This window comes from Balaenoptera acutorostrata, chromosome 2, assembly GCF_949987535.1.
Source record: "Balaenoptera acutorostrata chromosome 2, mBalAcu1.1, whole genome shotgun sequence".
In the NCBI taxonomy this organism is placed as follows: domain Eukaryota; kingdom Metazoa; phylum Chordata; class Mammalia; order Artiodactyla; family Balaenopteridae; genus Balaenoptera; species Balaenoptera acutorostrata.
This window is the reverse complement of record NC_080065.1, coordinates 131,185,750-131,210,983: the sequence shown is the minus strand read 5'-3', so window position 1 is coordinate 131,210,983 and position 25,234 is coordinate 131,185,750. Positions and strand designations below refer to the sequence as shown.

The 25,234-nt window shown below is 37.5% G+C and overlaps 1 protein-coding gene and 1 long non-coding RNA gene across 2 annotated transcripts in view; one reads left to right on the top strand and one right to left on the bottom strand.

Moving 5' to 3' along the window:
* Positions 1-2,320: 2,320 nt before the first annotated feature.
* On the bottom strand, positions 2,321-5,783 carry LOC130707301 (uncharacterized). The gene is made up of 2 exons (XR_009007194.1): positions 5,278-5,783; positions 2,321-3,018 (listed from the first exon to the last, which is right to left on the bottom strand). It is a non-coding gene; the product is annotated as an uncharacterized LOC130707301 (long non-coding RNA).
* A 260-nt stretch (positions 5,784-6,043) lies between these two features.
* LARS1 (leucyl-tRNA synthetase 1) overlaps positions 6,044-25,234 on the top strand; it is a 93,093-nt gene continuing 73,902 nt past the window's right edge. The window contains exons 1-7 of the mRNA XM_007194172.3: positions 6,044-6,196; positions 12,367-12,485; positions 14,688-14,775; positions 15,178-15,258; positions 17,536-17,673; positions 20,181-20,342; positions 20,982-21,094. Of these exons, the coding sequence (XP_007194234.2) occupies positions 6,191-6,196; positions 12,367-12,485; positions 14,688-14,775; positions 15,178-15,258; positions 17,536-17,673; positions 20,181-20,342; positions 20,982-21,094 (707 nt within the window). The 5' untranslated portion in view covers positions 6,044-6,190. The remainder of the gene's footprint in view (positions 6,197-12,366; positions 12,486-14,687; positions 14,776-15,177; positions 15,259-17,535; positions 17,674-20,180; positions 20,343-20,981; positions 21,095-25,234) is intronic.

The following is a 25,234-nucleotide window of genomic DNA, read 5'->3' as shown; positions in this document are numbered from 1 at the left end:
TAAGTTCTGGGTAATTTCTTAGGCATGATAGATAATTAATATAAAACTCCAAGTAGAATGCCAAGTAGACAGGTGGATCTGAGAGTCTGGAGTTCATGAGAGAGATTGGGCCTTGTGTTAAAAACTGGGGATTCATCAGCATGTAAAGTGTGTTGAAACCATGGGCCTAAATAAGATCACCTAGGAAGTGAGTATATCTAGATAGAAAGGCCATTAGGGCATTCTCCTATTTAGAAGGAAAGGGAGTAATATCCAGTAGAGTAAACTGAGAAGACTTGGCCAATGAGGCAGGAGGAGAACAGAGAAAGATGAAATGTGTCTCGGGAAAGATGGAGTTTTCAACTGTGTCAAATGTAGTTCTTGCATCAAGTAAGATGAGGACATGGAATTGACCACTGGATTTGGCAGCATGAAGTTCATTGATGACCTGGACAATTCCACGAAATGGAGGAGGTGAACACATGATTGGGAAGAGTTCAGGAGAGAAAGAGAAGAGAGGAATCAGAGATAGTATGACAGTTCTCTTGAAGAGTTTTACTGTAAAGGGGAGTAGAACAATGAAGGTACCAAAAGGTGTGGTGGGATAGGGAGGATTTGTTTGCATTTCATTCTGTTTTTGTTTTGCTTGTTTGTCTGCTTGCTTGCATTAGGTTAGAAGATATGTATGAATGTAGATTGGTATGATCTAGTAGAGAAATGAAATTTGATGATGTGGAAGGTAAAATCTCTTAGTAGGAAAAGACAATGGGATTTAGTGCACAGATGGAATGTAGGTCCTAATAGGAGCCCTGATTATTCATGATAAATGAAAATAGAGCACATGTTAAGGGATGGAGGTACGATGGATGTAGAAAAAGGAACTCATGGAAGTTATTTACAGACTGCTATGTTTTCAGTGAATTAAGAAGCAATCATCAGCTGAATGTGAGGAAGGGGTGCTGGATACTTGAGAAGAGAGTTATGAGGACAAAGCATCTTAGGTTTCTCAAACATTTCAAACTCCTTCTCACCTCAGGACCTTTGCACTTGCTGGTCCTTTTGCCTGGAACTCTTTTCCATACATCTTCTTATGGTTGAATTTTCTTGTCAGCTCAAATATCACCTCCCTAGGAAGGCCTTCTCTGACCATCCCATCTAAATTAACACCCCATTTCCCTCCTCTAGTTATTCTCTATCACATAATCCTGTTTTATCTTCATAGGGACCTCAGTCCCTATGAAAGCATTTTTCATGGTCTGAAACTTTTTCATGTATTTGTTTTCTCTACCCCATCCTAACTAGAATTTTCATGAGGTCAAGGATTTTGTCTTACTTGTTCACATTATATTCTTAGAGCTGAAAACAAAACCTGGTATATAATAGATGTGCAATAAATATAAATGAATAACTAATATAATCATCAAAACAATATTGCTAGATAACTACTATTATTATCACCATGTTACAGGCCTAGGCAGATCAAGTGATTTGTTCAAGGTCACACAGCAAGTTTGGAACAGGGTGGGATGGTGTTCATGATTCAAAGTCAGTCAATCTGGTAATGGAGCCCACATTCTCGGACTTTATATAAAATGGCATCTAGAGGAAGATACTGACTTCTGGCTACAAAGATAATGGGAGCCTGACCAATGAATAAGAAAAAAAAAGTAGGACCATGATTGTGCTCTTATATAGTTTAGACCAGTCTGATTTCATTGTTATTATAAATATAGGAATTCTAAATGTTGTAAATGCACAAAAGATATTTTAAAAATATAGCCACTGAAATTGGAAACTCAATGATATGTGATTGGTTGTCTTTACCTATTTCTTTTTTTCTCCTCCTTTTCTTCTTTTCCATCCATCTGTCCATCCTCTCCTTGCCTCCTTCTGTTTCTTAAGAAGCCCCTGGACTACTTCGCAGTGGTGATGGAAATGCTGGTAACAATTTAGATAGGTAGGTTATTTAGGAACTCAGGTGTCACATTTCCCATATGACCCTATGACACAGCTGGCAGTGCTCTGTGCAATGTTGACAAGAGCAGGCTGAAGCATATGGATCCTGAGTCTGGAGTGGCATGGTATTAGTGGTGATTTCTAATTCCCAAGAATTACAAGTATCACCACTTTAGGAGAAATCTAGGCAACAGGGGTTTCTCAAAAATTTGGTACTGGAGAAGTGCAACTTCTCTAATTTGGTTACATTTGTCTAAATATAAAAGTCTTCCTAGTTAATATGGCTACTTGTTCCTAGCTCATGTCAATCAGATTTAGAATTCCCATTAATTAAATGACTGTCTTAGTCTGTTCGGGCTGCTATAACAAAATACCACAGATTGGGTGGCTTATAAACAGTAGAAATTTATTTCTCACAGTTCTGGAGGCTAAAAGTCTGAGGATCAGGGTGCCAAGCATGGCCGGGTGAGGGCCCCGTTGCAGGTCAAACACTCCTCTTTGTATCCTCACAAAGTGCAAGGGGTTGGGGAGCTTGTGGGTCCTCCTATACAAGAACATTAATCCCATTCAAAAGGGCTTCATCCTCCTGACCTAAGCTCCTCGCAAATCTTAATGCCATCACATTGGGCATTAGGATTTCAACATATGAATTTTGTGAGGACACAAACATTCAGACCAGACCACAACGCTGATCAAACTGGCTTCCAGTATTCACCACTTCTCTTTCTTTCTCTTTAGATTAATCTTTCTTGAGCACTTAGCCCATGAACCACACATTGGGCTAATCACCTTCCTTGGTATATAGCTCATTGTATTTTCACAGCAGGCCTAGGAAGTAGGTACTATCATCACACACATTTTACATGTGAGGACCCAGAGTCCCAAGGTTGAAGGAGCAGAGCTAGCACAGGACAGAGCTTCCAGTCAGACCCCGGCATCTGAGTCCAAGGCCGGTGAGCCCAACCACTGCACACATGCTTCCTCTGCTGCCCAGTAACTGTCGGAGGCTGCACATAGAGCAACCCCGGGATCAGCTGAAGTCCATAAAGCCTAGAAGGATCTCCTTCTCTTTATATTCATTGCCTAGATCATAAAAAAACAAAACAAAACTGTTCACCATTCAGGAAACATAAAAGTTAAGGTAGAACACTAATGTTGGGGAAAAAAACCACTTAAAAAAAAAAGGTGTCTAATAGGGTAGGGAAGTGACAAATATATTTATTGAGTGCCATGTTTGTGGAACAGAAGTATGAAAATAAATGCCCCCAATTCCTTCCTTGAACTGTGTCATATAAAGGTTGGGAGGTTAGGTAAATATGCATGAAAAACAAATATAAAGAGACTCAGAGACAAGCCAAAGCTAGTTATAGCTTTACGCATCTGAATTTAGAAATGCTGGTTCAATTGAATTGAGTAGAGTGACCGGTGGGGTGGGTTTGGAAGAAAAACAAAATAAAATAAGGTGGAAGTGAGTTCTGTTGTGGCATTTTAAAGAATGAGCACAATATGGTCTGATAGTTGGTGAAGGCATACCACACAATTATATGGTGATAACTAGCTCAGTTAGGCTACGAAAGAGATTATTATGCGGTGCAGGTAAGCTTTTTCTATTTTAATCAGATTCAGATTAGTGTTTATAGACCAATTTTCCTAAAATAGTAATAAAAATATCTGACATTTTAAAGTGCTTACTATATGCTGGGCATATATATACAGGGTTTATATCTAAATACATATTATTTCTTTAATCCTCTATGAGGTACTTACTATTATTACCTTTATTTTACAGAGTGGTTAATTGAACTGCCTGAGGTCACTCAGCTAGTAAATGATGAACTTGGTCTGATTCAGAGCCTGAGCTAATATCCACTATGCTACCTTTCTAATTTCATTTATCCAGAGGGGGTAATCCACATGGCATAGCAAAGAATCGATAATTCCCAATTAAAAAGCCATATTACTAAGCTGTAATAAGTTTCATTTTCTAAATACCTCTTGACTCTGTTTACCTTTCTCCACCTTTACTGTCACCACTAAAGTCTAAACTACTGTCACCTCTCACCTGGACAACTGCAACAGCCTTTTGCTTCCAGTTTTGCTCCCTTTCAACCCTTCTTCAGAAAGATCTCTATGAAACACAAGTGGGACCATGTCCCTTCCTTACTTAAAACCCTTCCATGGCCTCCCATCGCTCCCATTGCTTCAGTGTTTGCCTCTTCCACTAGAAGGAGGTGACTGCACTTGTCTTGTTCAAGAGTTGTATTTCCAGTATCTAGGATAGTGCCTTGTATACAGTATAAGTGAATTAAATTTTTGTCGAATGAATGAAAACCAAGTAACCCTTGAAAAAAATATTTGTCACTTAAATAGGAAAATTAAAAAGAATGCAGTTGGAGGCATGGAGGTAGGTTTTTCATAATTTTCATAATTTGTCATCAATCACTTGTTTATTTTCTTCTTTAATGGCTCATGCACTTTAGACTGTAAGTTCCATGAGGGCAGGGGCGGTGTCTGTCTTGTTCCCTACTATACCCTACCTCTATGTCATGTTCATAGGGGGTATTTAATAAATATTGATTGTATGAATAATTTCAATTACCAATGTGGATTGGAAGCTGATGAGTCAAAGATGACAAATAGTACTGGTTAGGGCAGAATTGGAACAGGAAAGCCTAACCATAGTTATAAGCGCTGTGGATGATGAGGATTCTTTCATTCATTCAATAAATACTTATAAGGCACCTACTATGTGCCAGACACTGTGCTAGGCAGCCTCTGCTATCATAGAGCTTAACTCTAGTGATAAATCAACAGGCAATTAAAATTCAGTGAGATAACTTTCCCAAGGGAGGGCAGGAAGGGGGTGCTTCAGAGAATATTTAGGAACGGACATTCAACCCAGACTTGGGCTGTCAGGAAGTGATGTCTAAATGGTTAGTAGCTAAAGGTAGAGAGTGTGGAAAGTGATGCGGAGTATTTGCATGCGTAAGAGCCCGGAGGCAGGAGAGCCACTGGTAGGTTCTCTATAACCTAAGGTTCATTCTTAACTTCCTTTCATCCAACAAATTTTTATTGAGCCCATACCATGTGCCAGACATTGTGTTAGCCCATCATTAAATTTATATTTCAAAACTAATTGTTGAAAAGTGTAAATACAATATATATTACACATATATAATTCAAAAAATTTTTGTTAAAATTTTTATTAAAAATTTTTTCCCCTCTATTCCATTAGGAGGACACACTTCTGGGCAGGGCACACCTCCACCCCTCCAAGTGCTTTGTAGATCCTTAATGATTATTTATTGAATTAATAAAGGAATGCATGTGAGAGTAACTAACCTGACCACCAGAAAGTAAAAGTCTTGGATCAGCAATTTTCAATAGATCTTTCTTTGATGATGGAAATGTTCTGTATCCGTACTGTCCAGATATGGTAACAACGAGGCACATGGACTTTCCAGCACATGAAAAGTGGCTAGTGCGATTGAAGAAATAAATTTTAAACTTTACTTAATTTTAATTAATTTAAATAGCCACAATGTGGCTAGTGACTAGTACTTCAGACAGCTCAGTCTTGGTTGGTGACACGGATGAAACAGTCTGAGCTTGGCACTGGGACCCGGTAGAAGGCTTCCAGCCTCTCCTTTAAAAAAATGGAGATTGTTAATAAATGGTTATAAAATGTCTAAATTCTGGACTTTTGAATGCCACCGACAGTGATAAATATCTGTGCACAACGGCAACTCATAATTAGCACCTCAGTCACTGAAGACGAATACACTTTGCATCCCGGCATCCTGACAAGACACCCGACCCAACTCCATACGGTGAAAAGGTTGAACGCGGGCTATCCTCACATCAGTCAGGGCGCGCTCGCGACAGTCTGCGACCCCGAACTGCATCATGGGCTTTGTAGTTCAACATGCTCATGACGTCACTACCGGTGCCCATCTGAGTGGCTTATCGGGTACACTTCCGTAGCCTGTTGTCCTCTGGGAAATGTAGTCAATAGATGCCTGAAGGACGTGGGGTCTAGGGGTCTGGGAACTACGATTCCCAGCAGGCTACGAGATGCCCCCGGAAGTACTTAGTTAGTGAGCCCGTGATTGCCGCATCAGGTGCGAAGTGTGTGCTTTAGTGTCGTGGTAGGCCTGCCTTCCCAGAGAGGGAGGGGAAAGGTTGTAACCACTCCTTTGAGGGGGGAATCACCGAAGTCACCGTCGTGGGTTTACACAGTCGGACGGGCGGCGCCATGGCGGTGAGTTTTGGCGGGAAGAGGGTCCGCTAGGCCAGGCCTTGGAACCCGGCTGGTTACCTGCTTTCGCCAGAGTCTGGGGGCCCCACGTGGTAGCCACTGTCCTGAAGGGAAAAAATCCTTTTCTAAAGAAAGGGGAGGCCTTGCCTTCCACGTTTAAGGCTTGGCTGTTGTGAGGATGTGCCTTTTTTTGCTAGCTGATGAGCGAGGCCCTGATATCTTTAACTTTGTAGACGACTTCATGTCACGTGTGTTATTTCACCAAAGTTTGTAAAAACTGATTTGGAGAAAGAGGAGTATGTGACATTGATTTCTTCTTTCAACAAAAAATTTTTGAGCGCCTCTGTAAAGGAGACAAACATTTCTGCATTCATGGTGTTTACGTGTGTGTGCGCTACATTCTAAAGTATGTGGTAAAATATGTCAGGTGCCGGTAGGTGCTATAAACAAAAAAAATAGATCAGGAAGGGGGGGATCAAGAAAGGCTTTGCTGAGGTGGCATTGTGGCAGAAGGTAAGGGAGCAAGCCATGCAGCTATACGGAGGAAAAGATTTCCGGGCAGAGCCAACAGTGTGAGTGGCGTGAAAAACAAGGACGGTTGTATGTGCAAAGGACTGTCATCCAGGGGGAGGTGATGATGATGATGATGATGATGTGTGTGTGTGTGTGGGGGGGGGGTAGTGGTGGTGGTGGTTGATTGGTGGGTGGATGTAGGTCATATAAAGCCTCGTAGGTCCTGATTGAAAAGTGTTCAAGAATGAATGGGAAGAGAGAGACTGGAGATAATGAGTATGGACAACTCTTTTGAGGAATTCTATAAAGGAGAGCAGAGGAATGGGGTAATAGATGAAGGTTAAAAGAGGGTTGTTTTGTTTGTTTGGTTTTGGTTTTTGGTTTTTTTTGAAGGACGGGAGAAATTATATAGTGGTTGTATGCTTATGGAAATTGTCCAGTAGAAAGGGAAAATTGATAGAGAAAAGTGATGTTCCTGTATAGAATAGAGGGGGTGAGATCAGACCTACTAAGAAGTAGAATTTTAATTCATTTGGTCCCATTCTGGAGCTTAGTCTCTTAATTATTGTACTATTTGCAATTGTAAACTATGGGGAAATTTCTTTTGCAAGCACCCTCCTGTAATGAAAGTTTTCTAACTCTGGAAGAAACCTTACCAATAGTAAAGAGTATAAGATAATAAACATGGAGTAGCATGGATATAAAATTAGTTTTTATATTATAATTGAATTTTTAAAGAGCAAGCAATGTAATTTCCTTCGTATCATAGGAATATTTATTTTATAGAGGTTTTGACAGTTTTAATACCTTTTAGTTACATGTCAGACTTAGACCTGGGGATTTGTTGTAATAAAGATAATAGTCAACTTTAAATTTTTTATTGTTTTAAAATTTTTCATTTGGAAAATTTAAACAGTGAACAAAGTAGAGATAATAGTGTTATGTACTTCCATGTACCCATCGCCCAACTTCAATAATTGGCAGTTCAGGGCCAACCTCGTTTCAGTCATACCTTCCCCAGAACCTCCTCCACCTCTCAGGATTCATTTTAAACAAATTCAAGGCGCTGTATCATTTCATTCGTACATATTTCAGTAAGTTTTTAAAATATAATGAGATATTCTCTTAAAACATAACCATAATGCCATTTTGACATCTGATAAAAAGCACATGATGTCTAGTTGTCCCTCTGTGATAATGGTTAGCATTATTGAGCATCTACCATGGGTCTGGCACTATGCTAAGTCCTTCGTGCATATTATCTCTTAATCCTCATCATAATAGTACAAGGTAGATATAATTATTATCCTCATTTTATAGATAGAGAAATGGAGGCTTAAAGAGGTTAAGGATCTTGTCTAAGTTCTACAGCCAGTGGTGCTAGGATATGGCCAGAGTACTAAGAGAAAGCAGAAATAGAAGTCAGAAGATGAGGGTTTTTGTTCAACCTGACCATTTGCTGGCATGATGATCTCTGAGCTTCAGATTCATCATTTTTGAAATGGTAATCGCTGGTCTGCCCACTTCTTAGGGCGATTGTTGCCCACCTCTTAGAGTTGTTGTTAAGATCAAATAAGTTAATGTGCATAAAAGTTTTCAGAACTGCAGAATACTATGAATATATGTAAAAGTTTATTATCTAGTTCAGTGGTTCTTTACTGGGGGCGATTTTGTCCCCCAGAGAACATGTGGTCTGGAGACTCTGGATTATCACAACTGGGGGTATGCTACTGGCAGCTAGTGGGTAGAAGCCGGGGATGTTCCTAAACATCTTGCAGTGCCCATGACAGCCCCTGAAAACAAAGAATTATTTGGCCCCAAATGTCAATAGGGCCGAAGTTTAGGAACTTTGCTCTTGTTAAATAACCTTTTAACTAATTAAAATAGTCAATTATTGGGAATTTCCTGGCCGTCCAGTGGTTAGCACTCTGTGCTTTCACGGCCAAAACAAAACAAAACGAAACAAAATGAGACAAAACAATAAACCAATTGTTTAGTTGAGTAACCAGTGAAGAAATTGAGACTCAGATTGATCAAGTGACTTGCTCAAAGTTATACAACAAGTTGGTGCTGGGGCCAATATAAGATTTCATTACAATTGACCTTCGAGTTTTGAGGAACAAGTTTTTCTGAGAAGCAGAGACCTCAAAGAAGAGCTTTTGTGCATTTAGCATGCTCAATACAGTGAAAAGAAACACATAGTTCTAAGTAATTTGTGAAGACTGTTGCTTTCATGGGTGGTTGATGTCATTTTTAAGCAAAAAATATTTGTCATGTAACTTCTGTGTCTATTAGCATTGGATGTGGTGCTGAGGTGACTATAAATGTTCTAAAAGTTGCTGTCTGCCAGGAGTTTACAACCCAGTTAGGTAAATATCAGGGATTATTTGGTTGCATGCAGTGGAAGCCAACCCAAGTTGGTTAAAGGAAAGAGGAATTTACTAATGATACAGTGGGATTGCATATGACCCATGACCCTAGGATAGGAGGCACAACAAGGCTTCATGAGGCCTTAGATACTTTTGCCTTTGTGGGCTGCTTACTCTGTAAAAAAAAAATATTAGAAATTATATTTGACAACTGTGTTGTATAAAGACAGATATATTAATATTATATATTAAAGATTTTTCTTCTATCCAAAAGTTTAATTTTTTCTTCTGATTTTAAAAGATAGTGAAATATTTTGATGAGCCCGTAGAAGTATTGTGGGCCCTAGGCAGTGTGCCTCTTCCACCTACAGATTAAGTTGGCTATTAGGAGTTGTACAGGCTGTTTTAAGGGCCAGGTGGAAGTGACTTACTTTCTTCTGCTCAAAACTCCTTTGCCAGAACCCAGTCCCATAGCTCCAATCTGTGAATTCTCCTGGAACCGTGGAAGAGTATGCCTAACTGCCTTTGCTGCACTACCCTAAGTAAGGTTGGGCGTCTGTTGCTGAGGAAGAAAGGAAGGGAATGGATATCGCATAGGGAAACTGTCATCTCTGCCATAGCTTTTTTTCAAATGGTAGTTCTTGCATGTTAGAATTGAAAACAGGGGTCAGCATGTATAGGAATAGAGAGACTTACTTATAACTTACAGGTTATTTGTTAAAAAGAGGATTTTGCAGTAAGAGGGGGCCAAGGAGCTGAGGGTCTAAATGAAGTTGGTTGGTAGCAGGAATGGAAAAGAGTGAATAGATGGAGGGCCTATTCTTTCTTGGAAAAGGAAATTCCTTATGCAGCCACATTTAGTTTTATGGAAATTCTTGGGAAAGAGTCCAAATTGCTTAGCAGCTTGACTCAAATATGCAACTCAGCTCTTAGTCTTAGGTTATTTTGTTATGGCCATGGTATGCAAAAGCTGGCAGTGTATTACTCATTTCTCTTTTTAAATCTTTGAATGTTCAACAAATATTTGAGAACTGCTATGAGCTTAGACATTGAGGATATAATGAGAAATGAGACACAGTCCCCACTGTGAACAAACTTACAGTCCTATGGGGAAGATAGACTGATACTGATACTGCGTGATTAGTGCTATCATAGAGGTAATACTGGTAGGTAGGAGCATATTAAGAATGGTACCTGATACTCTCTTGTGGAATCAAGGCAGGTGATTAGCTGAGACCTGAAGGATGAGGTAGCCAGGCAAAGAGATTGGTGGGGTATGAGGGCGGAGAGAATAGCTTGAACAAAGGCCCAGAGGGGAGAGAGGGAGCTTGGCACACTTGGGAAAGTGCAGGTGGCTTAATAGGCCTGGAGTGGTGGTGAGAGGGAAGAGGGAGGGGCCTGGCAAAGATGAGATAAGAAGGGCCTCGAGTGCCAGGTTTAAGAGTATGGTCTTTATCCAGAGAGCAGTAGAGAACCTCTGAAGAGGAATTGACTTGATCAGATTTGTGTTTTGATATAAGTTCTACTCACAGCAATTACGATCTGGTCAGGATTTATAGAAATAAAAAATTTACTTGTCATTTTTATTTTCCTTTGGTGCTAGAGAAACTTATGTCCATGACTTTTCAAACGTGGAATTCTTTCTTATTTCCTCTCTGCCTTTGTGGCAGGGTTCTTTTAATCCATCATTGCACCTCCCCTTGTAAGCTGACATTTCATCTTTCTGTTGCTTGTCCTCTTCTATCTTAAACTTGCTTAAAAAAATAAAAAGGAATAGTAAACTTGATTTACTAATCAAATCCTTTGATTTAAAATAAAGAAAACTGAGGGAATTCCCTGGCGGTCCAGTGGTTAGGACTCTGCAATTTCAGTGGGGAAGCCTGGATTTCAATCCCTGGTCGGGGAACTAAGATCCCACAAGCCGTATGGCATGGCCAAAAAAAAAAAAAAAGAAAAAGAAAAAGAAAAACGAAAAAAAAAAAAAGACAGAAAGAAAAAAAAACCCAAAAAACTGAAAATAGTAAAACAGAGTTGACAACTCTGTGGTAGATTTGTACTGAATCTTACCTAATTTTAGTACTCTTATTTTTATTACATAATACGCAAGATATATTTAAGATAGTTATTGAAGAAATAGTGGTAAGTTTAGGGTTTTTTTTTTAATTGCACAGAAGTCCCATTTGCATAGTACTTCAAATTTGTGTAACCATTTTTAAAAATAGCTGTCTAAAAATCCAGTATATCTGTGATATGAGTAGAAAGCATGTTTTAAATTGTTGGGTGGAAGGACAGAGGGAGACACAACATGACTTGGCAAGGTCACTTGCCCAGTAGGTTGTAAAGGTATTCAGTATAAGTAGAACCAGGGTATTTTCTCATTTGAAAATGCTGCAGAATCTGGAAATGTTAGCATGTAAGAAGGGGAAGAAAATCTAATTTCGGCTCAGATAATTTTGTACAAGAAAATAAAATTCTAGAAGCTAATCTTAAGTTTTCAAAACAGAATTAGATTGTGTATGGTCCATTGATATCCAGCTTTCACAGTTGCCAGTTACATAAGTCCCATGTTCCACCTTGGCTGTAGCACACGTGCTTTTAGTAGCTAATTCTTTTTCACAGAGTCACAAACTGAGAGGGAAGTTCTAATCCTTCTTTTTCAGAGTTAGAGTGATCATGCATGTTTTTTCCTTTTATTTTCATCCAAGGGTAGCATAAGGGATGATGGGAATGTTGCCAGGTAGATCCAATATGCTGGAGGCATGTTTGCCATTCTGTTTCATTTTAATTTCATATTAATAACCTGTTAACCATTTTGGAGAGAAGTTCTTCATCAGCTTCCTTGAAAAAAAGAACACGCAGATGACTAATCCTCTCTCAGCCTCCACCCATTAGGCCTCACCATCCTCCTTTGGTGGGCATAATTGCAGCTGGGCAAGCAGGCACTGCACCATCCTATGCTTTTCTAAGTATTCATCTATTTTAACTAAATAGGAACATTTGACAACGGTGTTATATTGTAGTATCTAATTAAAAACAAGTATTTCACAGCTTTTTTATGTATTTAAGTAATTCTTTAGTCATCCCTTTGACATCCCAAGTGGATAATCCTATCAGGTCATGATAACCCTAATTTTTAGTCTTACTCATTTAAATTTCAGGATAACCATGGAAAAATTAATCTGTCAGTAAACAGCTCAGTTCTGTGTGAAGTCAGATTTTTTTTTTTCCTTTTTTTAAAGCAAGTCTGCTGAAATATAGAGTGTATTATTCTATCTCTTTTGTGTCCAATAGGAAAGAAAAAGAACAACCAAAGTGGACTTCTTGAAGAAGATTGAGAAGGAAGTTCAACAAAAATGGGATGCCAAGAAAGTGTTTGAGGTCAATGCATCTAATTTAGAGAAACAGACTAGGTGAGTAATAGTTTGTGAAATTCTACACCTTGTGTTTCCAGAACCATTGGCTGCAGAAACTGCTCTGTGGAAGGAATAAGGCAGATTGTATTTACAATGTCTGAAACAGGCTGAAGGAGGTAACTTCCACTTTCTCTATTTCAAATTAGCATTCTCTTTCCTATGGAATCTTAAAGGATTTTTTCCTACGTAAAGGTTTTTTTAAAAACTAATATTTTTCATAGTTAGACAAACGAAAATGTTTTGAAGTTTTATCTTTGCTGACTGATAATAGCAAGTCATTCTGTTATGGAGATTCATATTATAGTGATAATTATCTCCAAAGGCACAGAATATAAATTTTGAAGGATTTCTGTATTTAAAGATCTCATTTTATAAATCTGTATTGCCTTGTTGTTAAGAATTGTTTATTAGAAGACAGACCATAGATAATGATATGCTACTGGGGAAAAACAAAGTAACTGCTGCAACACAGTACCACAGTAAATATGTGTATCACTTATAAGATGCGTTGCAATTTCAGATATGTTGGAATGTAGAAAAATGTGCTTCTTAGAGTTGAGGAAATGCACTGACAACAATAGCAATAATAGTAGCTAATACTGAACAGGTATTATTCAATATGCCAAGGCAGTAGGAAATATGCCATTTTTAAAAAAATTTATTATTACTTATTTATTTATTTATTTATTGGCTGCGTTGGGTCTTCGTTGCTGCACGCAGGCTTTCTCTAGTTGTGGAAAGCGGGGGCTACTCTTCGTTGCGGTGTGTGGGCTTCTCATTGCGGTGGCTTCTCTTGCTGCGGAGCGCGGGCTTCAGTAGTTGCAGCATGCGGGCTCAGTAGTTGCTGCGCGTGGGCTCTAGAGCTCAGGCTCAGTAGTTGTGGCGCACAGGCTTAGTTGCTCCACGGCATGTGAGATCTTCCCGGGCCAGGGATCAAACCCATGTCCCCTGCATTGGCAGGTGGATTCTTAACTGCTGTGCCACCAGGGGAAGTCCCGGAAATATGCCATTTTTTAACATGCATATTCTCATTTAATGTTCTTAGTAACGCTTTAAGGTTACCAGTATTTTAATTTTTGTTTTATTGATGAGTGTACTGAGACACAGAGAGGTTAAGTAACCAGCTTAAGATTGCATAGCTAGGAATTGACAGGGCTTGGACTTCTTATCAGGACTTTCTGATTCCAAAGTCTATCCTTGCTACTAAGCTACACTCTAATGGAATTTTTTTTTTTTTTTTTTTTTTTTTAAAGAGAGGAAAAGAATTTGCTCTAATACACAGTCTCTGGTGTTATACTTTAAACTATAATTTGAAGTTTCTATTTGGTTCTAGAACTTTGGTCAAATCTAAGGTAATTTAAAGTAATCAAAAGTGAATTAGAAAGTGCTTTTGCTCAGTGAAAGAAAATGAACTGAAGAAACTTAGAAACATAACATTAAATGAAAAAAGCTCACAAGTGAGTGAAACTAAATGATGTATCATTTAAAGGCATAGACATATGTGCAAACTATTCAAAAACAAAAGAATGACCAAAGTAAATTTCAAGATAATGGTTCTCTCTGGTGGGAGGGTGGGGAGTAGCACACAGGTAGCTTCAGTGAGTTCATAAGTTGGATGGTGTGTTTACAGGTGGTCATTTATGAAGCACACGTGTGCTTTATAACTTACGTATGTCTGTTAGATACACTTGATTCATAGAAAAAAGGAGTATAACATAATACGTTAAGCAGCTTTAAAAAGGTGCTTTTTAAGGGAATTTATCACATATCATGTAATTTTGAAGATGTTTTATTCTACCTGAGGGACTTTGAATTGCTTTATATATATCTAATGAAAGCATATCTCATTTAATCAGTAAAACAGTAAATTAATCCAGTCTCCCTATTAATTTTTTTTTTTCAGTGTATCATTTTTAACTCAGTATTTTAGCTTAAGTTAAACCTCCAATATTTGCTACAAGGATATTTAGTTCTTTAATAGCCACCTATAATATCTTAGTTTTTCTAAATCAAAAACAATTTTCAATTTTAGAGAGCTTATAATTTCTGGATTTATAAATTTAATTTTCAATGTCTGTTTAGTAACTAAAATTTAAACAAGTTATTTATAGTAACTGTCCCCATGACCCCACCCTTAATTGTAAAAGGAATTTAACATTTTCTTTTTTGTACTTTCTTTTTTACATGATTGTTTTGCAGCAAGGACAAGTACTTTGTAACCTTCCCATATCCATATATGAATGGGCGCCTTCACTTGGGACATACATTTTCTTTATCCAAATGTGAGGTAAAGCTTCCTCTATGTTTAATATAATGGGATGGGAGGGTCTTTAATAAATACTGTTTCAAAGAAAATGGCATCTATAGAATTTATTTCCTGTTAAGGGAACTTAGAATTCCTTAATTTTAAGCATGGTTTTTATGTTTAAGTAATTTAATTTTTCTATTTTCACATGCTGTATGTGTGTGTGTGCAGGGGTCTAGGTATGTATACATGTTCATAAGTAATTTATAGGTTGGTGAAAAGACAGAAAAAAAAGGATAACTTTGGAGTGACTATAAAATCTAACTGGTATTCTAAAGAAAGATGTGAAGAGGAAAACAAAACTGATGATCTTCGTGAAAAGTCAGAATTTTGTATTCGTCTAGCATTTAAATTTGTAGTTTAAATTTAATTTTTTTTCTGTAGTTTGCAGTAGGGTACCAGAGATTGAAAGGAAAAACTTGTCTGTTTCCCTTTGGTTTACACTGTACTGGAATGCCTGTTAAGGTAAGATTGCTTTTGGGATTGCTTTGTACTCTTTTTAGCTTAGAGCAAATAGTAATATCCAGTTCAAGAGCTTGAAATAGGGTTTTCAAATATGTACTTCTATATTACGTTAAAGTGTTTTTTGATGTGAACGGAATTTATTATCGTGAAGATTAATTTTTAGAAAACATTTGGAGAAGTGCTTAAAGGGCATACATTAAGGTCTAAGTGATTTCTAAGTAATGCTGATATCTTTTGGTTCCTTATATATTCATATTTCTGTTTTAGAGTTAGATAATAACTACTAACAAGTAAAATGGGCAGTGTTTTGTGCATTCATGACGTATATAGGCTGTTGGAATAAAATAATAAACAGTTCTATCATATTTTGGTCATTTTTGCAAGTGTCTTAAATTTGTCATAAATTTATAATAAAAATAATTTTCGATAAACTATGGGCAAGAAAACTACAGTTGAAAGGATTCCCTAAATCCTTGGGAATTGGGAAATATAACTCATTTCTGTTTATTCTCCAGTCTTTTATTTTGAAAAATGTCCAACCTATAGGAAAGGTAAAACGATAGTACAGTGAGCACCCATGTACCCTTCACTTATAGTCACCAAGTATTAACATTTGCCACAGTTGCTCTAGTTCTGTCTCTCAACCTACAATACATGCACACTTTTTTCTCCCTTTTTCTGTGAATGCATTGAAAGTAAGTTGGCAGACATCATGACGTGTCACCCCTAAACATGGCAGCTTGTATCTGTTGAGAGCAAGGGCGTTCTTCTACATTGTCATAGTCCCACTGTCCACTCCACGAAATTGAACATTGTTGTATCCTTTCTGGTGTTTATATCCTTTTTATTTTGTGGATCACACTTTGCATTTGGTTATCACCAGTACTACATCGATGAGGTTGGAACTTCCCACTGTATCACATCAAAAGACATATAATGGCAGCTTGTGTCATTTTAGTGATATTAAGTTAATACTGCCAGACTTCCTCATTCTAAAGGTAGCTTTTCTCTTTTCTAATTGAAAAGTAATCTGTGGGATAATACCTTACGAGCCTCTGAGTATTTGGTTACCCAGTAACTCAGTGCTTTTAGCATCCTTTCATGATCCTTGTCTTTCAATTATTGAATTTGTGGTTGTGAAATGGTGACTTTCTAGTTGTCTCATTCTTTCACTATTTGTTAGCTGAAATTCTTCATAGAAGTGTCCCCTCCCTTTTTTGAAATTCACAATTCTATATTTGTATTTTTCTCATAACTTTAACACTGTCTACTTGGTGTCATCTTTGTGACAGTGGACTCATTATGGTACAGCTGAAAAGAGCTGGGGTTGTAAGTGCAGGTTCATGTTGTAATTCTGCAGCTTACTAGGTTTATAACCTTGGATAAATCCCTTCATCTTTCAGGGTTTGTTTTCTAACTTAAAGTCTGTCCTATCTACCTAAATTTCAGAGTCAGGTTTTTTTAAAAAAAATAAATTTATTTATTTATTTATTTATTTTTGGCTGTGTTGGGCCTTCGTTGCTGCGCGCGAGCTTTCTCTAGTTGTTGACGAGCGGGGGCTGCTCTTCGTTGCGGTGCGCAGGCTTCTCATCGTGGTGGCTTCTCTTGTTACGGAGCACAGCCTCTAGGCATGCGGGCTTCAGTAGTTGTGGCGCGAGGGCTCTAGAGCGCAGGCTCAGTAGTTGTGGCGCACGGGCTTAGTTGCTCTGTGGCATGTGGGATCTTCCCGGACCAGGGCTCAAACTCGTGTCCCCTGCATCGGCAGGCAGATTCTTTTTTTTTTTTTTTTTTTTAATAGGCTTTTTTTTTTTTTTTTAATTTTATTTATTTATTTATTTATTTATTTATTTTTGGCTGTGCTGGGTCTTCGGTTCGTGCGAGGGCTTTCTCTATTTGCGGCAAGTGGGGGCCACTCTTCATCGCGGTGCGGGCACCACTCTTCATCGCGGTGCGCGGGCCTTTCACTATCGCGGCCCCTCCCGTTGCGGGGCACAGGCTCCAGACGCGCAGGCTCAGCAGCTGTGGCTCACGGGCCCAGCTGCTCCGTGGCATGTGGGATCTTCCCAGACCAGGGCTCGAACCCGTGTCTCCTGCATTAGCAGGCAGATTCTCAACCACTGCGCCACCAGGGAAGCCCGGCAGGCAGATTCTTAACCACTGCGCTGCCAGGGAAGCCCCAGAGTCAGTTTTAGTTGGCCATAGAAACAACAAAAAAACTCAAATTGTTTCCACCTTGAATTTTTAACTTTACCATCTCTAATGTTGTGTTTTTTGTAGGCATGTGCTGATAAATTGAAAAGAGAAATAGAGCTTTATGGTTGCCCCCCTGATTTTCCAGATGAGGAAGAGGAAGAAGAAGAAATCAGTATTAAAACAGAAGATATAATAATTAAGGATAAAGCTAAAGGAAAAAAGGTTTGGTGGTTTTTTTTTTTTTTTTTTGGTTTGGTGGTTTGATGATACTTATTTTGGTTGAAGTTTTATATTTATATTTGTCTGATTTATATGTACATTCCCAGTACTAGCGTAGTACCTGACACATAAAAAATACTCAGTAATTTTTAAAAAGTAATAAAGCAGAATTATCTTTCTCACTTTTTGATTACCTTTTTTCCCCTTTTTACTTTATTTTGAAATAATTTTAGACTTACAGAAGAATTGCAGGATTGTACAAGGTTCCCTTAGAATCTTAACCCAGTTACATCTTATATAACCATGGTACAGTTCTCAAAACTAAGAAACCAACATTTGAACAATACTGTTTAAGAAACTACAGACTTCATTTGGATTTAACAGTTTTTCCTTAATGTCCTTATTCTGTTCCAAGATCTAGTCCAAAATCCCATTTTGCATTTCCTTGTCATGTCTCTTCTTCTGTCTTCCATGATCTTGGCACTTTTGAAGAGTACTGGTCAGATAACTTATAGAATGTCCCTCATTTTGGGTTTGTCTAATGCTTTCTCATGAGTAGATTAAAGGTGATGTGTCTTCAATGCATCATATCAGATAGCATAAGATATTGATATATCTTATTACTGGTGATGTTAACCTTGATCATTTGGTTTAGGTGGTGTCTATTAGGTTTTTCTCCTGTAAAGATTTCATTTGTCCCTTTGTAATTCATGTATGTTTTGGGAGAGATACTTTGAGGCTATGGAAATAATACCTTTTTTTTTTTTTTTAAACCATTGCTTTGTATACTTTATTTTTTCAAGATTTTTATTTATTTATTTATTTTGGCTGCACTGGGTCTTAGTTGTGGCACTCGGGATCTTTGTTGTGGCATGCAGGATCTTTTAGTTGCGTGTGGCATGTGGACTTCTTAGTTGTGGCATGTGGACTCTTAGTTGTGGCATGCAAACTCTTAGTTGTGGCACGCATGCAGGATCTAGTTCCCTGACCAGGGATCGAACCCGGGCCCCCTGCACTGGGAGTGCGGAGTCTTACCCACTGGATCACCAGAGAAGTCCCAATATCTTGTTTCTTTTTATATATTTGCTCACTAATTTTAGCATTCATCAGTGGATCTTCCCTGCAATGGTTATTGCTGCATATTTTGTTCTAATGGTGATTTTCCGTTTCCCTCATTCCTTCTACATTTATTACCTGGAATTCTTCTGAAAGGAAAAGTTCCTTCTCCCCCATTTACTTGTTTATTAATTTCTTTTTTATATCAGTGTGGATTCATGCATATTTATTTATTCTTTGGGTTATAATCTAATCCTATTGGGGTTTTTTGAGTTATTGTTATTGCTCAAATTGTTCTAGCAATGGCCATTGGGGGAATCTTTTAGGTGGGCTCCTGTGTCCATTTGACATGCCCCCATCTTTTTTTCTTTTTTCTATTTCTTTCTTTTTTTTTTTTTGTTTTTTTTGTTTTTTTTGAGCACTTCTATACTTTCAGGTGTCACAAGATGCTCCAGGCTCATTTTGTATTTTCCCTGTTTTAGCCCCAGAGTCAACCACTCTTCCAAGGAGTCCTTTTTCCTTTTATTGAAATATGGTATTTAGAAACTAAGTTCCGAGTGCTAGTTATGCTCATTGTTTCTAGGTCCTCTCAGTAGAAAGAGCAAGGAAATATATGTATGTCTCCTAACCCGCTTATATGTATGTGTCTGTATTTATTTCTTTATACATTTTAAAAAATTTCTTTATATTTTTTTAAATGAGGTTTTTTTTTTAATTAATGTAAACTCTTCCTTCCTTTCTTCCTTCCTTCCTTCCTTTCCTCCCTCCCTCCCTCCTTCCCTCCTTCCTTCCTTCCTTCCCTTCCTTTCTTCCTTCCTCTCTCTCCCTCCCTCCCTCCCTTCTTCCCTCCCTCCCTCCTTTCCTCCCTTCTTCCCTCCCTCCCTCCTTTCCTCCATCTCTCTCTTACTCTTCACAGTGTATCGTTGTGTTGGTTTGACAAGTGCATGGAGTCATGTTTCTACCACCACAGTACTATACAGAGCAGTTTCCTCAGCCCCCAAATTCCTTGTCCTACCTTTTTATATAGTTCAGCCTTTTTGCCTACCTCCAGTCCCTGGCATGTGGTTACCTTTTTGATATTGGTAAATATTGGAAAAGGAGGAAACTCTTGTTAGCAGCTTATTCATAGCTAAAAAAGGTGCATATGGTATTTGAAAAAAGGAAATAGTGAAGGTTTGGTGCTAAGATCCTATCTTTGTGATGATAATTTTTTATGGTTCCACCTCTGTATTGATAGTTGTCTTTGGTGTCAGAATCCAGGTATCAGACTATACGGTTTGGCAAACAGAACAGTACATCCAGATCCTGCAGTATTCTGACATGTCAACAGTATTGTCTTAGATTTTAAAAAACTACCAAATAGGATTATTCACTTAAAATTACTGTGGTCCTGGAATTTGTTAACCAGTTGTTAGTTGTTCTTTGATGGAGTTTGGTTTTGCTGTTATTTTCAGAGTAAAGCTGCTGCTAAAGCTGGATCTTCTAAATACCAGTGGGACATTATGAAATCCCTTGGTCTGTCTGATGAAGAGATAGTCAAATTTTCTGAAGCAGAATATTGGCTTGACTATTTCCCACCACTGGCTGTTCAGGATCTGAAGAGAATGGGTTTGAAGGTATGCCCATCACCCCCAGAGTGTAAGGAAATATGAAAAATACATTTATATTTGTGTGATTGAATGAGATTTGGACTACCTCTTAATTTAGAATAATATATTCCAGTAATGACTTGGTACTGTTCTTGTCAGATTAGAACCACATGGGCCTCAATGTAAGCAATGAAGTACTTCAATATTTGTTGTTTTGGAATGTATATATGTATATTAACAATTAGTATAAAGGAATTCTATTCAAAGAATATGAAGAAGCCCACAACATTGTAAATCAACTATACTTCAATAAAATTAAAAAAAAAGAAGATATGAAGAAGCCCAAGTGTAGCTTGAATATTTAGGGATACATAAAGGTGTTATGTAAATGCTCCTTCTTAATTTATTATAATTCCTGTATGTTTAATAGGTAAATGTGTGTGTTTAAAAACTTACATATTAAGCACAAATTAACATAATAATTGTGGCATATTATATATTTAATAGGTGGAACTTGAAATTTTTTGGTTTGCTTTTGATATTTTTGATATAATTCTAAGTTGGGAAATAAGGAGTAGAAGAGTAAATAATTGATTCATGGGAATTCCTGTTCATAGAGACCATATAAATTTCTCAAAAATTACCTTTTCCTTTCTCCTTGTGTAGGTAGACTGGCGTCGTTCCTTCATCACCACTGATGTTAATCCTTACTATGACTCATTTGTCAGGTGGCAGTTTTTAACATTAAGAGAAAGAAGCAAAATTAAATTTGGGAAGCGGTGAGTTTGTTGTCCTTCGGTATAATAAAGTAAAAATCATGTAATTTCTGCATTGTAATTCAGTGTGCCCCGGAGCCTACTTTTTTCCATTATCTTTTCTCCTTTTATAATTTCTCTTTTTGTTCTCTTGTTTCCTTTGTATTCCTTTTTGTTTGGCTGGTGTCTCAGTTTCTCTGAGCTGCTTAGTGTTTGTGACAAATAGAACCAGGGAGAATAGGGGTCTCACTAAAGATTCTTTCTTATGGTCTCACTGAAGATTCTCTCTTATGTTCTCACTAAATAGTCTCTTAAGTATTCTAGCCAAGTAGAAAAATAATTTTATTTGTGTTTTAGTTTATCTTTTTGCTCTATAAAATGTTCTATAAACTTCTTCCTTGATTATATGGACTCATTAAAAGCTATCTGCATTTTTTTTTAAATTTTTAAATTTTATTTATTTCTTTATACAGCAGGTTCTTATTAGTCATCAACTTTATGCACATCAGTGTATACATGTCAATCCCAATCGCCCAATTCATCACACCACCATCCCCACCCCCCCCGTGGCTTTTCCCCCTTGGTGGCCATACGTTTGTTCTCTACATCTCTGTCTCAACTTCTGCCCTGCAAACCGGTTCATCTGTACCATTTTTCTAGGTTCCACATACATGCGTTAATATACAATATTTGCTTTTCTCTTTCTGACTTAACTTCACTCTGTATGACAGTCTCTAGGTCCATCCACATCTCAACAAATGACCCAGTTTCGTTCCTTTTTATGGCTGAGTAATATTCCATTGTATATATGTAGCACATCTTCTTTATCCATTCATCTGTCGATGGGCATTTAGGTTGCTTCCATGACCTGGCTATTGTAAATAGTGCTGCAATGAACATTGGGGTGCACGCGTCTTTTTGAATTGTGGTTTTCTCTGGGTATATGCCCAGTAGTGGGATTGCTGGATCATATGGTAATTCTATTTTTAGTTTTTTAAGGAACCTCCATACTGTTGTCCATAGTGGCTGTATCAATTTACATTCCCACCAACAGTGCAAAAGGGTTCCCTTTTCTCCACACCCTCTCCAGCATTTGTTGTTTGTAGATTTTCTGATGATGCCCATTCTAACTGGTGTGAGGTGATACCTCATTGTAGTTTTGACTTGCATTTCTCTAATTAGTGATGTTGAGCAGCTTTTCATGTGCTTCTTGGCCATCTGTATGTCTTCTTTGGAGAAATGTCTATTTAGGTCTTTTGCCCATTTTTGGATTGGGTTGTTTGTTTTTTTAATATTGAGCTGCATGAGCTGTTTATATATTTTGGAGATTAATCCTTTGTCCCTTGATTCGTTTGCAAATATTTTCTCCCATTCTGAGGGTTGTCTTTTGGTCTTGTTTATGGTTTCCTTTGCTGTGCAAAAGGTTTGAAGTTTCATTAGGTCCCATTTGTTTAGTTTTGTTTTTATTTCCATTACTCTAGGAGGTGGATCAAAAAAGATCTTGCTGTGATTTATGTCGAGTGTTCTTCCTGTTTTCCTCTAAGAGTTTTATAGTGTCCGGTCTTACATTTAGGTCTCGAATCCATTTTGAGTTTATTTTTGTGTATGGTGTTAGGGAGTGTTCTAATTTCATTCTTTTGCATGTAGCTGTCCAGTTTTCCCAGCACCACTTATTGAAGAGACTGTCTTTTCTCCATTGTATATCCTTGCCTCCTTTGTCATAGATTAGTTGACCATAGGTGCGTGGGTTTATCTCTGGGCTTTCGATCTTGTTCCATTGATCTATGTTTCTGTTTTTGTGCCAGTACCATATTGTCTTGATTACTGTAGCTTTGTAGTATAGTCTGAAGTCAGGGAGTCTGATTCCTCCCGCTCCGTTTTTTCCCTCAAGACTGCTTTGGCTATTCAGGGTCTTTTGTGTCTCCATACAAATTTTAAGATTTTTTGTTCTAGTTCCGTAAAAAATGCCATTGGTAATTTGATAGGGATTGCATTGAATCTGTAGATTGTTTTGGGTAGTATAGTCATTTTCACAATATTGATTCTTCCAGTCCAAGAACATGGTATATCTCTCCATCAGTTAGTATCCTCTTTAATTTCTTTCATCAGTGCCTTATAGTTTTATGCATACAGGTCTTTTGTCTCCTTAGGTAGGTTTATTCCTAGGTATTGTATTTTTTCTGTTGCAGTGGTAAATGGGAGCATTTCCTTAATTTCTCTTTCAGATTTTTCATCATTAGTGTATAGAAATGCAAGGGATTTCTGTGCATTAATTTTGTATCCTGCAACTTTACCAAATTCATTGATTAGCTCTAGTAGTTTTCTGGTGGCATTTTTAGGATTCTCTATGTATAGTATCCTGTCATCTGCACACAGTGACAGTTTTACTTCTTCTTTTCCAATTTGTATTCCTTTCATTTCTTTTTCTTCTCTGATTGCCATGGCTAGGACTTCCAAAACTATGTTGAATAATAGTGGTGAGAGTGAACATCCTTGTCTTGTTCCTGATCTTAAAGGAAATGCTTTCAGTTTTTCACCATTGAGAATGATGTTTACTGTGGGTTTGTTGTATATGGCCTTTATTATGTTGAGGTAGTTTCCCTCTATGCCCACTTTCTGGAGAGTTTTTATCGTAAATGGGTGTTGAATTTTGTCAAAAGCTTTTTCTGCATCTATTGAGATGATCATATGGTTTTTATTCTTCAATTTGTTAATATGGTGTATCACATTGATTGATTTGTGTATATTGAAGAATCCTTTCATCCCTGGGATAAATCCCACTTGATCATGGTGTATGATACTTTTAATTTGTTGTTAGATTCTGTTTGCTAGTATTTTGTTGAGGATTTTTGCATCTATATTCATCAGTGATATTGGTCTGTAATTTTCTTTTTTTGTACTATCCTTATCTGGTTTTGGTATCAGGGTGATGGTGGCCTCATAGAATGAGTTTGGGAGTGTTCCTTCCTCTGCAATTTTTTGGAAGAGTTTAAGAAGGATGGGTGTTAGCTCTTCTCTAAATGTTTGATAGAATTCACCTGTGAAGCCATCTGGTCCTGGACTTTTGTTTGTTGGAAGATTTTTAATCACAGTTTCAACTTCATTACTTGTGAATGGTCTGTTCATATTTTCTATTTCTTCCTGGTTCAGTCTTAGAAGGTTATACCTTTCTAAGAATTTGTCCATTTCTTCTAGGTTGTCCATTTTAATGGCATAGAGTTGCTTGTAGTACTCTCTTAGGATGCTTTGTATTTCTGCGGTGTCTGTTGTAACTTCTCCTTTTTCATTTTAAATTTTATTGATTTGAGTCCTCTCCCTCTTTTTCTTGATGAGTCTGGCTAATGGTTTATCAATTTTGCTTATCTTCTCAAAGAACCAGCTTTTAGTTTTATTGATATTTGCTATTGTTTTCTTTGTTCCTATTTCATGTATTTCTGCTCTGATCTTTATGATTTCTTTCCTTCTGCTAACTTTGGGTTTTGTTTTTTCTTCTTTCTCTAGTTCCTTTAGGTGTAAGGTTAGGTTGTTTACTTGAGATTTTTCTTGTTTCTTGAGGTAGGCTTGTATAGCTATAAACTTCCCTCTTAGAACTGCTTTTGCTGCATCCCATAGGTTTTGGATTGTCGTATTTTCATTGTCATTTGTCTGTAGGTATTTTTTGATTTCCTCTTTGATTTCTTCAGTGATCTCTTGGTTACTTAGTAATGTATTGTTTAGCCTCCATGTGTTTGTTTTTACGTCTTTCCCTGTAATTCATTTCTAATCTCATAGTGTTGTGGTCAGAAAACACGCTTGATATGATTTCAGTTTTCTTAAATTTACTGAGACTTGATTTGTGACCCAAGATGTGATTTATCCTGGAGAATGTTCCGTGCACACTTGAGAAGAAAGTGTAATATGCTGTTTTTAGATGGAATGTCCTATAAATGTCGATTAAATCTGTCTGGTCTATTGTATCATTTAAAGCTTCTGTTTCGTTATTTATTTTCATTTTGGATGATCTGTCCATTGGTGTAAGTGAGGTGTTAAAGTCCCCCACTATTATTGTGTTACTGTCGATTTCCTCTTTTAGAGCTGTTAGCAGTTGCCTTATGTATTGAGGTGCTCCTATGTTGGGTGTATATATATTTATAATTGTTATATCTTCTTCTTGGATTGATCCCT